Below are 14,120 nucleotides of genomic sequence, written 5' to 3'. Positions count from 1 at the left end.
TAAAAACATCTGCTCTTTTTATTAAGGAACAGCAGGGTTAAAACACCAGGTATCTTGTTTTCTAATCTTGCATAAACTTAATTTTCTTTAGAGGCTACATCCACCACTTTCCATACAGGGTGACATACTGTGATTCTCAAAAGACAGCAAAACCAGTTTTGTAAAACTGCCACCATTAAAAAACAAATGGTAGTGCAGAAAAATACAGCCCGCAGATAAAAAAACAGCTCATAGGAATAAGCCTGTCCATCAGAGAGAACACCCTCACTCAACACAAAGAACTTGGAACAAAGAAACATATGCCTGGCCCATCCTCCAGAGCTTCCTGCACAGCTGGGGTGGGGGTGAGGGCTGGGAGCTCTGACCTGAGGGCAGCCACACCAAAGGAAAGCTCATCTGCCCACCCGCCCGTGACAGGACCTTATAAATTATCCATTCCAATCACCTCATTCCACAGATGAGGAAACTGAGGTTTGGAGAAGTGAAGGTTCCAGGTCACAATAACCAGTCAGCAGCAAAACTTGTATCTGTAACCCACATCTCCAGACTCTCAAACTACAGCTGCTTTCAGAATACTCCTGACTTCACATTGGTCACTGATGATGATGGTAAAAAAATCTTCTTCTAATTTTAATTTGCCTTTCAAAACAATCCCCTTTCTATATAGTATCCTGACTTTGCATCTAAAATAGTGCCCATTTTTCCCTTCCTACCTAATTTTCACCCAAACTTGGCAAGACAAGGAGTAACAAGAACCTATGCAGACAAGATAATTAAAAAGAAATTAGTCATCTGTAGATCATAACATATAAATTAAATTACATGTCAGCTTTACAAGTTCATTTTTTCATGTAATTTCAGTGGCCAGATGACAAAGCCTAAAAGCTAAAGGAGTGAAGATCTGGTACCTTTGGGTCCATTTTCTGTTTGGTATAAACACCATTCGCTGCTGTGAAGATATCATTCAGGAATACAAATATATAGCCTTCCAAGTTAAAAGCAAGGTCAGAACTGGGAGGGAGAACACAGAGGAGTATGATTATTCAGAAACTCACAGCTTGGCCTCAGACACTCTCTGTTTCATCTTTCCTAATCAAATCCATTTGTGATGCTAGTAACTACCTTTTCTCTGGCATATTTTCCCCCTGTATGGGGATGAATGGTTAATTCTTCTGCCCTGTCCCCAGACAAAAACAAAACCAGGCCTTCCGGAGGCTTAAACTTAATCACAACCGCTTAAAACCAGAGGGACATTAACCATCTTCCTTTGACTGCAAAGTCATTCTTTTGCTAACTGATAAATCGGCATGAGCCCTGCTTTTCTAAGAGGAGTGATTTGTTCAACCCACCTGTGGCTTTTCTTATTGTAGTAAATAGGGCCTTCCCCAGAGTACAGCCCTCTGGGGACAGCTGAGCAGTGACAGGGTAAAGGGGTCAAATGAGGAACTGACACCTCCATCTGGTCCCCAAACAGTCACGTCATCCACTAGCACCCCCACTATCCTGCCCATCAAAAAGGCAAGGCAGGGATCCATTCCTTCTCTGCAACTCCTCTAAGGCCCCTTTCTTCCCATTCTTTGAAGCATCTTCTCTTCAATTTCCATTTTAAATAAATAACACTAGTATAAAAATGTTCGGGGGGAATATGGCAAAGGGAGGAGAGAGTGAACAACAGCTAATCCCAGATGTGATGCGTTCACCTGCACTTGACCTTGCAAACAGTACCACACCTATGTCCAAATTCTTAAGTATATATTGTCAAGAAGGTTTCCTTTACCCTCTTTGGGTCAGTTTCTGGGGGCCTGCGAATTTAACTGACAACAGACAGAATAACGGGGAAAAATATACAAACTGTTTTAAATATTTTACATGCACAGGAGTTCACAGAAAAGAAATGAAAATCAAAGAAGTGGTCAGACTCTGGGGCTTAGATACCATTTTAACAAAAAAGAGGGTTTGGGTGTTAAGGAACAAATAAATTGTGGGAAAGGGACTAGGAAATATATAGGGGAAACTAGTGGAAGATAAGGGTTATTTTAATAAGGTTTGTTTATGCAGATTCATCTTGATGCTTACTCTCTGTCTCTGGTGATAAGAACTGCTTTTCTATTTCAAGTACAGGACCAAGGGACACCTTCACAAAGGCAAATTTATGGTCTACTTTTAGGCAGAAAAGAGACGGCAGAGAACTCTTCCCACATCTGTTGATTCTAAATTGCCTTCAACTCAAAATAATGCTTATGCCAAAGTGGCATATAATGGAGTGGCATATCCTTATCCCCTTCAGTATCAAAATAAGATTATTTCTAACCAAAAAGAAGGAAATAGGCAAAAACTGCATCAAAATCTGAATGCAAATTAAACCAGACTTTGCTTGAGGCTTCCACTGGCATTATTTACCTACAAATATATTTGTGAGAATATAAATTAATTTTAGATCATCATAAATCATAATTATCTGGCTCAATCACAATAGAACCTCTGAAAATAAGGGTTTTCCAGATCTTTCCTACCCACATTCAGCTCAGTGTTAAGAAGAGTCTGCCATTCCCTAAGATGGCAAAGAGATGAATGAGCAAAAAAGTGAGGATTCCAGAGGAATGGAAAGGAAGTGTTACTCACTTCCTCAGAGAGCCTAAGGGGAATTCTTGGAGTTTTCAGGTCTCCTACTTGAGGGGGCCAGGAATTCCCAACATCATTTGTTTAGGTCAGTAGTGAAAGCACAGAAGTTTGATAAGAATTTACTTGTGTTATAAATGGGAGCAGATTCATGGTTAAGCCATGTGATTGTCATTTAGGGCTGTTCACAGACATTATATTTCAACTTTTGCTGGTCATGTGACTTGCTTTGGCAAATACAATGTAAGAAGAAGTAACACATCACTTCTGGGGAAAAGCTTGGAGAGCCAGCAGACAATTCCCCACATGCCTTCTTCTCTTCTGGATGAGCAAGGAAACCCCCTTTAAGGCAGAGGTTCCATCACCCTGGGTCCCTAAGTAGCTACAATGGGCAGAGCGCTCCCACAGCATTCACTGATGTTAGTATGTATCTGGAGCGTGAGCAGAATATATCTGGTATGTTAAACAACCACGATGTAGGGGCTATTTGTTACAGCTGCCTAAACTGGCTCATCTGTTACCTGCATTTGATGAGTTAATTTGAGTGAGAGCAGAGAAGGGTGCGGTCACAGCTGGGCTGCAGCTAAGAACTGTGCTTGTTACCCACAGGGATATTATCCATTCTGTGGGTGCTGAGGAAGGGGAAAGCCGAGAATTACTATTCCAAGCTGGCTCTTGGGTAAAAGTTAGATGTTTTGGGAAACACTATTTACCCTTTCAGCTCACTAGAGTATCACCTATGAGCTGAATTCCTACTAACTGCTTCTGGAGATGTGCTTTCATACACACAGAGTCTGAAGTGCCATTCCTCATCAAAGACTTACATTTTTATAAACCAATTTTTGTAAAAGTCTTCAACTGGCTCTAAGTTAGTGGTTTTCAAACTGAGCTCCAAGAAACCTAGAAGAGAGAGGAGGCCCAGGGGAGACCTCAGCCCTGTGGGAGGAAGGCACTTTCAACAGAGCACCTCCCTTTTTTAGCTACTTCACGCATATGTTTTGTTTGAACAAAAGTCTTCATGACCAAAACAGGCTCTAAGTGTGGCTGCTTAATGTCTGTACCAGCACCATATCAGGCATGAAACACAGCACTGAAACCAAACAGGCCAGCTTTAAGGGGGCTGAGCTCAGCCACAGCTAGAATTGGAGAAGAGGAAGTTACAGATAAAAATGCAAATAATAAACCCTGGTCTAGGCAAGGGACTAAATACATTTATAACAATAATAAACATCATTATTATTGCTAATATATATCACCAGCTGGCATGCTATATTTTTAATCAATTTCTTTTGCTTATTATCTGTTTCCACCAACCTGAATGAAAGCTCCATGAAGGCAAGGATTGTTCTCGGTCTTGTTAACTGCTGGATTCCTCAGCACATAGAATGATGCCTGGCATATAGTAAATGCTTCAACATGTTTTTGTTGAATTTGGCCACGAACTAGTGTAAATCTTGGTTTATTATTATCCCATTTAATTCTCATAGTGATGCTATTAGGTGGATGATATTCTAATCTGCACTTCATAGTCAAAATAACTGGGGCACAGAGGTTAAATAGCTTGTTCTTGGTTATATAGCCAGTAAGTGAGGAGACTAGAATAAGGTTCTAGACATCCTGGCTCTGTAGCCCACACCTTATTTAATTTGCAATTAATGATCCAGAACTCTTGTTTCTAAATGAGTTAATGAAACTAGTTTAACTGAAATCCCTCCAACTTTTTCTTTCTTCCTTTCATTCACATAGGTTTTTCTTTTCTATTACAGTCGTCCCTCCATATGCACGGGGGACTGGTTCCAGTACGCCACACCCCCACGCCCTCCACATGCAGGTACCCAAATCTACGGATGCTCAAGACCCTTATATAAAATGATGTGCAGCGTCTGCATATAACCTACATACATCCTCCCATATACTTTAAATCATCTCTAGATTACTTATAACACCTAATACAATGTAAATGCTATGTAAATAGTTGCCAGTGCACAGCAAATCCAAGTTTTCCTTTAGGGAATCTTCTGGAATTTAAAAAAAATATTTTTGATCCATGGTTGGTTGAATCCACAGATGCAGAAGCCTTGGACACACAGGGCCAAATGTATCATTTATACCTTATAAATGAGGAAACTGAGGCACAGAGAGGCTAAGAAATAGCTGACAGAAGTTAAGTTTCAAACCAAGGAAGGTAACTGCACACATGCTTTAACCACTATGCTATAAAAGGAGTCCGAGTGCCTGCTTTCAAATGCAAACTTGGAGTCCTATTCCTGGTCAGGTATATTAATGAATAAGATAGTAGTCATGCACTGGTATTGGCTCATGTCCCAAACATTTAATGAGCGTATTCCACCCTTGGAAATATTGACCAATAAGGCATCACAGGATGATAAAACAAATCAGCTTACAAGGGCTTTATAAATCTGTTATTCTTCTTAGTCAAATGCCTAAGAACTTTTCAAAATTCTTTGTAAAATTTTTATATTGAAGACAAACATTCAGTAATAAAAGTATACAGTTTACTCCTTTTTATGAAGAAAAGATGTATTAATACCTTATAATGCTCACTCTATATATTTCTCAGAAATGTTCTGGCCAACTTGGAACCCAGTTTGACTTTCACAGGAACACATGGGGATTCCACTAACGTCAACAGATTTGTCTCTTGGCTGCTCAATTCAACTGCAGCCAGATGGAAAATGAAAAATGAGGAGGGGGCCAGGCCTATTGTCAAAGACACAAAGGAGTTATTGAGCAGAAATAGTCCAAAGTCTTACCCAGCTGCTATGAAAGCTCCAAGAATGATGGCAAAAACACTGACAATGATGTTCAAGGAATACTGTTTCCTGTAATAAATAAATAGCAGATGGATGGATAGGTAGGCAGACAGATGGATAGATGGATGGATAGATAGATAGATAAGGAAAGGAGGAGGAGAGGAAAAAATATAGATTATATTTTTAAAATAAACTGCAGGGCTTCCCTGGTGGCGCAGTGGTTGAGAATCCGCCTGCCGATGCAGGGGACACAGGTTCGTGCCCCGGTCTGGGAAGATCCCACATGCCGCAGAGCGGCTAGGCCCGTGAGCCATGGCCACTAAGCCTGTGCGTCCGGAGCCTGTGCTCCGCAACGGGAGAGGCCACAACAGTGAGAGGCCTGCGTACCGCAAAAAATAAATAAATAAATAAATAAATAAATAAATAAATAAACTGAAAACAGACATTGTTAACTGTTTTATAGCTAATATCTAATGGACAATGCTTTATGTAAAAAGAGTACTAAAGGTAACTTAAATGGATTAGGAAATCAGACCAAATTTACTTTATTTCTTAAGTAGTTGTCTTAATCTAATTACAGATGTATTTCTCTGTTCTCACTAGAAAGACGCTGGGACAAAATGCAGAAGAGCTCCTGCTGGTGGGTCTAGTTGGTATATACTTTTATCAAGCATCCAAAGATTAAGATAAAATTCAATAGTAAAACTTAAAACAGTGGGCCATCATCCAAATTTCATCCTTAAATAATCTGCACAGCAAAACCAAGAATCACCTTTTTAGATGTCAGCCTGAGTATCTTTATGAGAAATTTTTAAACCAACATTATAAAAATTTATTTATTCTGATGTTACATCATAATTACTGCATCAGAATGAATTTCCCTGATTTTCTGCACTCCTATTCTATACTATATACGTGGACAACTTTTCCTCTACATTCCAAAATCAGTGTATATTCCATCTGGCTCAGGAAACAGATTTACATCTGTTTTGGGGTTCTTTGTCTTTTTTTTTTTTTAAATAATTTTTGACCCCACACACATTTTATTTATCTAATGTAAAATTATAATTGTTTTTAAAAAACACTCATTACATTCTTAGGGAATCATGGAAATAGGAGACTGCTTTTAAGTGAACAAACCATTTGCCCTTAAGTTGTTGCTACTAGCACTTCAAATCAACGATTTGAAAAGATGACTAGATGTTGAGAATTTGCTAGGTAAAAATAATGTGGGGTGTGGGGAGAGGACACCAGAGGAAAAGAAGAAAAACAAAAATCACCCGAGTATGATGGTTTCCAGGAGTAAAGTAAGTGGAATGGTAAATTTCCTGAGCACGGTGAACATTGGCAAGCTGTCAGGAAAAGATTCAAGTATAATATCATCAGACACCAAGTATTTTTTTAATGCCTTACATTTTTAATTAAGCCCATTAATTTTCCAAATTAAATATAAGGAATTAACCTTAATTATCACATATGTTACTAATAAATCATATTTAATAATAAAAAGAAATGAAGATTTAATAATTTCACGCCACTTTTACTTACTAAAAATTCAAAACATCATACTATCCAACTACTACAAAGTTTGTGCTAAAAGATTATATGCAATGTGAACCAATACAGCCTCTGACAAATCAAGTTGGGACTATGTATGGACAGTCATTAAATGATCCTAACCTAGGACCTAATTACTTCTTTTTTTTTTTTTAATTTATTTTTATTTATTTATTTTTGGCTGCGTTGGGTCCCCGCTGCTGCGTACAGGCTCTCTCTAGTTGTGGTGCACGAGCTTCTCATTGTGGTGGCTTCTCTCGTTGCGGAGCACAGGCTCTAGGCGTGCAGGCTTCAGTAGTTGTGGCACATGGGCTCAGTAGTTGTGGCCTACGGGCTCTAGAGTGCAGGCTCAGCAGTTGTGGTGCACGGGCTTACCCGCTCCACGGCATGTGGGATCTTCCCGGACCAGGGCTCGAACCCGTGTCCCCTGCATTGGCAGGCGGACTCCCAACCACTGTACCACCAGGGAAGCCCAGACCTAATTACTTCTTGCTGGGAAACTTACCCTAAGATAATAACCCACAGGAAAGAAAAAAAATCATGCGCACAGACATGTTCATTACAGTAATGTCTTTGGGAAAAACATCAGAAATAACCTGAATATCAAACAAGGCAATGATTAAATAAATTATGATAAATCCACTTGGGGGAACATTATACATTAATTCTATAATATAAAACTTTACCACTCTTGAAAAACGAATGTTAAATAACTCAAGGAGGTGACAAAACTATGTAGAGTCTACAACTGTAATAAAATACATTCTGTATATGGAAAAAGACTGAAAGTGAGTATTTAAAATAGTATGTTAGAGGATAAAATTATGGGTAATTTTTCTCTAAAACTTTATGTAATGAGGCCACATTCACTGCCTTTCAAAAATACTTATGAATCTTTCAGCCACTCTCAAAACCCAGAGATTCCAGGACACAGCTCAATGCACAGCCACAGACTACCAGGGCTGGAAAAACACACCTCCATCTGCTTCCAATGTGACCCTGAGAAGATGGTGACCAAAGAAAGGAAAGTCAGAACCACAGCGTTTAGGGGGTGGGGTGGGCAGCTCCTCCTGACCAGACCTTAGGAGGGGTTTCACACTACAACCAGAGAGCAGTGCAGAAAGAATTTTCAGGAACTTCACTTAAAAATGTCTTATGAGGGGCTTCCCTGGTGGCGCAGTGGTTGAGAGTCCGCCTGCCGATGCAGGGGACACGGGTTCGTGCCCGGTCCGGGAAGATCCCACATGCCGTGGAGCGGCTGGTCCCATGAGCCATGGCCGCTGAGCCTGCGTGTCCGGAGCCTGTTCTCCGCGACGGGAGAGGCCACAACAGTGAGAGGCCCGCGTACCGCAAAAAAAAAAAAAAAAAAAAAAAAAAAGATGGTCAATATCATTAATCATCAGGGAAATGCAAATCAGAACCACAATAAGATACGACATCACAACCACTACGATAGCTATAATCAAAAAGATAGACAATAACAAATGTGGCAAGAATGTACAGAAATTGTAACCCTCGTACACTGCTGGTGGGAAAGTAAAATGGCACAGCCACTTTGGAAAACAGCTTGGCAGTTCCTCAAAATGTTAAACACAGAATGGCCATACCCCAGCAATCCTACTCCTAGGTATAGACCTAATCAATAGCAATTCTGTTCTTCCACTTCATCAGGCCAAAAACCATGAAGGCATCTTGGTCTTTCTTTTTCTCATACCCTACATATTATTCATCAGGATACTGTGTTAGCCCTTCCTTCTAAATATAGCCAGCACCCAGACTATGGCCTCAACCTCACACTAAAAATAACCAGGGGATCCTTGGAGAAATGGCAGGAAAAGTCCAAATAAATCTGGGACATCATGTGCCAGGAAGCAAGGAAGTAATCAAAGACTACTAGGGCCCTAGAACATAGGAGTCAACTCAAAGAGGTTCCCACTGACCTGAGATGATATAATTTGAGCATCAAAAGAAGTATTTATATAATGAATTAAAACATTAAGTAAATGAAACAAATAGAATAATGGAACAGAATAGAGAGCCCGGAAATATACCCACACAAATATATTCAACTAATCTTTGACAAAGGAGCAAATACAATTCAATGGAGATAGACTAGCCTTTTCAACAAATGGTGCTCAAACAACTGGACATCTACACGTAAGAAAACCTGAATCTAGACACAGACCTTAAACCTTTCACAAAAATTAACTTCAAAATGGATCATACACCTAAATGTAAAACATAAACTTCTGGAAGATAATGTAGGAGAAAATCTAGATGGCCTTGGGTTTGGCAATGAGTTTTTAGATACAACACCAAAAGCACAATCTGTGAAAGAAAAAAATGATGGTGGAGCTTCATTAAAATTAAAACTTCTGCTCTGAAAGACAGTGCTAAGAGAATGAAAAGGCAAGCCATAGACTGAGAGAAAATATTTGCAAAATGCATATCTCATGAGGGACTTGTTTCAAAAAAATGAAAATGCATGAGTTAATAATGATGGTAAAAAACAAAACAAACAAAAAACAACCACTCACTATTGAAGGTGACAGGACACTAATTTATTACTCTGAACATTTATAAATAAAGCTTTATCCTGCCTTTCCTGTATGATATGGTGAATGAAAGTTTGTATTTATTGAGGAAGTTTAGACAATTAATGTAGAAGGGGTGATATAGTTAGAAAATCATCATTTTTCAATTTGAAATGAAATAATGGATCTAGACAATGATCATCAATAGAGGCTAAAACCATTAGATGAAAAATTGATGGGAAACATTCTAATGAAGGGACCAGACTGACCCCTTAAAATCATTAAAAGTGGAACTGATCAATTAAATATCATTAAAGGTGGGATAAAACATTATGTGTCCCATGAGGTGATGCAGTAGAAGGAACCCAACATCACCAATAAACCTATGTTGCCTGAAAAATTGAATCTGAATCTGATCAAGCCTCTAGGACCAACTACCAGTTTATGGAAAATAGGGGAGACAGAGAAACATACTACATAACACCACGTATAAGCAATCTTCCTTCCTTCCTCCTCAGTCTCACTTGCTGAAAGCCCCCACAGCACCCAAGAAGCCTTCATCTTACCTCTTCTGCTATGCGTGTAGAGAAATGTTGAAGAACACTTGTAATAAAGATGTTTGTAAGAGCACTAAAACAAGAAGTCCTCATCTGTGAGGCAGAGACCCCCAGTGCAGCTGGGCAGCTATGAGGGTAACTGAAGGCATCCCCACACTGCAGGTGGGCTCAGAGACAGGGCAAGAGGATATGTGGCAACACAGCAATAGCACCTACCACAGGGAGTTTTAATACAAATTTAAGACAATTAAGGAAAATTGACTGTCCTAATCCCAGAAGGAAACAACAAAACAACTAAAATACGTAACTGAAAACAGTATTGGACATTTTGTTTTTCACAACAACCACAATCTGTCCTTTCCAAACAAGAGTGAAAAGCAACAGGCCTAATTTCACATTTCTCAGTTTTATACATACTTTCTCCTTCTGGTCTACCTCCTACCTGCCATTTTTCTTTTCTCCCTATACAAACAGGTTTCCTTCCATTACTGTCACCCTTTGGTCAGACTTTATTTTCCCATTATTCACATCTTTTTCATAAGGTTTGTCACCCTAATGTGTGTTCATTAGTCTACATATTTCACACCACGCTTTCCAATTTATAGGATGACTTGGTCTTTGTACACTTCTATTTTCATTTTTGCAGTGACTTTTAACAGAGTAGTCAAAGGACCATAAAATAAATGCAAATGCAGATTTCAGAAGTATATATCACATACTTGAAAATAACGTCTGTCATTTATTTCTCCTTGTACCAAGCCTGACCTACACCAAATCTGACAGAATATTCCTGCTTTTATAAAACTGTGATGAAACCAAAAGTTACACAGAACCATGTTCGTATAAATGAATCTTCCTGAATAAATCATACCTTCTCTAGCTTGATTTCTATAGATCTCACATTCTATCTTCAGACTTGAACATAAAGAAAAATATATCAGCTTTTTAACATTTCTAAAGCATTATCAAATTAAATTCAAAACTCTACCTTATTTTCTTAAAATATGGAATATTATTGTCTTCTATATGTAGCCCAAGCAATATCTTGAAAAATCAAAGCTGGTCTTTGTGACACTAAAAGCAAACAAGTGAAGACTCCGATAAACCATTATCCTGCACTCTACCTTAATTTACTTGTGCTTGATAATCCACTTATATGGTTTCCAACGTAGAGGAGAGGCAGAGGAAACAGCTTCAATAAAAAAAGAAAGAATATTTGGTTAGTACTCTAATAACACTTTCTTTCATATATAAAAATGGTGACATTCACTCCCCATCAGTAAGCAAATCATTCTGAGTTCCTTTCCTTGCAATGACTAAATTTTCCAGAATCCAGAACACATCATGAGTTTCTCCATGTGATCAAAAAATAGGTAGGAAGTGATATCCATAATCATGGTGGTGGTGTGGAGGCTGGATAGAAATGGAATTCTTGACCTTGCCCACATTAGTAGACTATTTCCCTAAAAGAAAGCTCTAAACAAGCACCTCTCTTAGGTGGAGACCCCTAGCCAGGTTGGTGAGTTGAGGATGGGTGTTTATCACTGATAAACTATATAAATATAGTTTATGAATGAGATTCAGAAGGCCATTGAAAAAGTATGCAAACTTCTGTTATCTATGCATATATGCACTTTTCTGGACAAAGGCAAAGGTCTATATCCCACTGATGTGTCACACAGTTGGTGACACTTTCAAAAAGTTGTGTATATGGGGCTTCCCTGGTAGTGCAGTGGTTGAGAGTCCGCCTGTTGATGCAGGGGACACAGGTTCATGCCCTGGTCCAGGAGGATCCCACGTGCCACAGAGCGGCTGGGCCCGTGAGCCATGGCTGCTGGGCCTGCGCGTCTGGAGCCTGTGCTCCGCAAAGGGAGAGGCCACAATAGTGAGAGGCCCGTGTACCGCAAAAAAAAAAAAAAAAAAGTTGTGTATACTGGCCACATTACTTTGGAGTTACTTTATTTGTTTTAAAGGACTAGAATAATTAAATATCTACCAAGGTTAAACAATGTAGCTTGTACTTGAATTAGGTTTACTGAGCTTTGAGCTCCTGAGTTATTTTCTGATTGTTAAGAGAAATATTATTCAGAACATGCTGAAAAAGAGACAAAATGTAACACCTAGTCTTCCATAAATAAAAAAAAACCCTTCATAAGCTCATACGATAACTTTTAAGAACTTTTTAACTAATATAATACTCCATAGCTATCAAGATGACTCCAACATTTCTTTTTCCACTAAAAAGACACTAAGCGTGCAACTCAGATATCTTTTGAAAGATTTTTAAATACTATGTGTCATCTGCAAAAAAGTTACAGAATTTCTTTATTAGGAAATTTGCTCAAGAAACATAAGCAAGAAAATAGATCCAGGACCTTCCCTTTTATTCATCAACATTGTAAATGAAAATTGTTTGGGCCTGCCATATCAGTAAACAAAGGATGTTGCAGCCTGATGGCTTGATAGCCACTACAGCCCCCCTGAAAGTGAGCCCTAAGGGAACTCAGGATGGAGACAAACAGGCTGCCCACTGCCAACCCCTCAGTCACTGCAGTCACCCCCATGGTGCACCCTGAGGAGACTCAGGATGGAAAGGAAGAGGATACTGCTCCCAGATAGCTAAGGTCACATCAAAGGAATAATTTCAATGAGCCCAGACTCTTGCATCTTCCCATACATAGAAAAGCACTAAATTCATTAGCTTGAGATACTATCTGGCTTTCTTTAACTAACAATAATCTTTTGAAGTTCCAGCTACCTGGTCTTTTTTGCAAAAACTCCTGTATATGCTGGCCCTTCCCTCACCTCTTGGGAGCAGTCCCTCAGAGCCACCTGAGCTATCTGAGAGACTGCCTCCTGGGCTTAAGTCCTCATTTTGTCCACAAAATAAAACATAATTCTCAACTTTTACGTTGCACATTTTTTTTCAGTCAACAACATTCTGGTTAACAGTGTACAACTGACTCAACAATCACACAGCTGGTGATATTACAACTTTAGAGGTTCTTAGGTGTTGAAGAGAATCACTTGTCCCTATTTCCATATACAATTCAAAATAAAGACAGTACTGACTTCTAGTTTCTGCTAACCATGGGCTAAATTATTTGTGCTAATTCCCCTGCTGATTAATTAATGCATTAATTAATCAACTTTATAATTTGATAAGTTAGAGATGCCTGTTTTGAATTCCAGGGGAACACTAAAAGAACTGAAACAGAGGAGTTCCACTGTGCACAATTAAACACTTTAATTCACCAGTACGATTTAACTAATTTAAATTTTAGGCACCTATGGGAATTCCCTGGCGGTCCAATGGTTAGGGCTCTGCACTTCCACTGCAAGGGGCATGGGTTCTATCTCTGATCAAGAAACTAAGATCCCGAATGCCACGAGGTGCAATCAAAAAAAAAAAATTTAGGCAGCTAATCATACAGCCTCAAAATACATAAAACAAAACAAAAAACCTGGCAGAAATGCCAAGAGAAATAGACAAATCCATAATCAGACATAATGGCTGTAGCAATATCTCTCTTCTCACATACTCTTAAAAGGTGACTTTGACACTCCCTTCCATCCAGAGGTAGTGTCTATGTCCCTACAGCAAAAGGCAACTGGAACACAGAAAAAAGGCATCTCAAAAAAACCTACAGCAAACAATACACTTAATGGCGAAATATTAAAAGTTTCCCCTTTGAGATCAGACAAAAATGCCCAGTATTTCCATTTCTATCAGCACTGCACTGTAGGTCCTGTGCTATACAGTAAGGCAAGTAAAAGAAATGAAAGTTAGAATGTTGCAGATACAAAGACAATATACAAAAGAAAGATAAAAATATGTAGCTGAGAAGTGGAATATGTCCTGCCATATCAGCAAACAAAGGATGTCACAGTCACCAGCCATTGCAGCCACACCTTTGCAGCCACAGCCTATGGTGAGCTGGTGAGCCCTGAGGAACTCAGGATATGAAAACACAGGATACTGGTCCCAGATAGCTGAGCTGCATATCAAAGGAATGATTTCAGTGAGCCCAGACTCTTGCATCTTCCCATATATAGAAAAGCTCTAAATTCCTTAAGTT

At 39.1% G+C, this 14,120-nt stretch overlaps 1 protein-coding gene across 3 annotated transcripts in view; it reads right to left on the bottom strand.

The window, feature by feature from the left end:
* Positions 1-14,120, bottom strand: part of SLC35D2 (solute carrier family 35 member D2) — a 59,965-nt gene that overhangs the window by 16,524 nt on the left and 29,321 nt on the right. The window contains exons 4-7 of one of the 3 annotated variants that reach the window (XM_082617982.1): positions 11,166-11,233; positions 6,674-6,745; positions 5,394-5,462; positions 909-1,011 (exon numbers count right to left, since the gene is read on the bottom strand). In XM_082617982.1, coding sequence (XP_082474108.1) covers positions 909-1,011; positions 5,394-5,462; positions 6,674-6,745; positions 11,166-11,233 — 312 coding nt within the window. The remainder of the gene's footprint in view (positions 1-908; positions 1,012-5,393; positions 5,463-6,673; positions 6,746-11,165; positions 11,234-14,120) is intronic. The other 2 variants (XM_082617983.1, XM_082617984.1) reach the window with 2 other exon arrangements.

Source organism: Mesoplodon mirus (assembly GCF_964341445.2).
Source record: "Mesoplodon mirus genome assembly, chromosome: 1".
Taxonomy (NCBI): domain Eukaryota; kingdom Metazoa; phylum Chordata; class Mammalia; order Artiodactyla; family Ziphiidae; genus Mesoplodon; species Mesoplodon mirus.
Note: the sequence above shows the minus strand (reverse complement) of the source record. Positions and strands in the feature narration are given on the sequence as shown.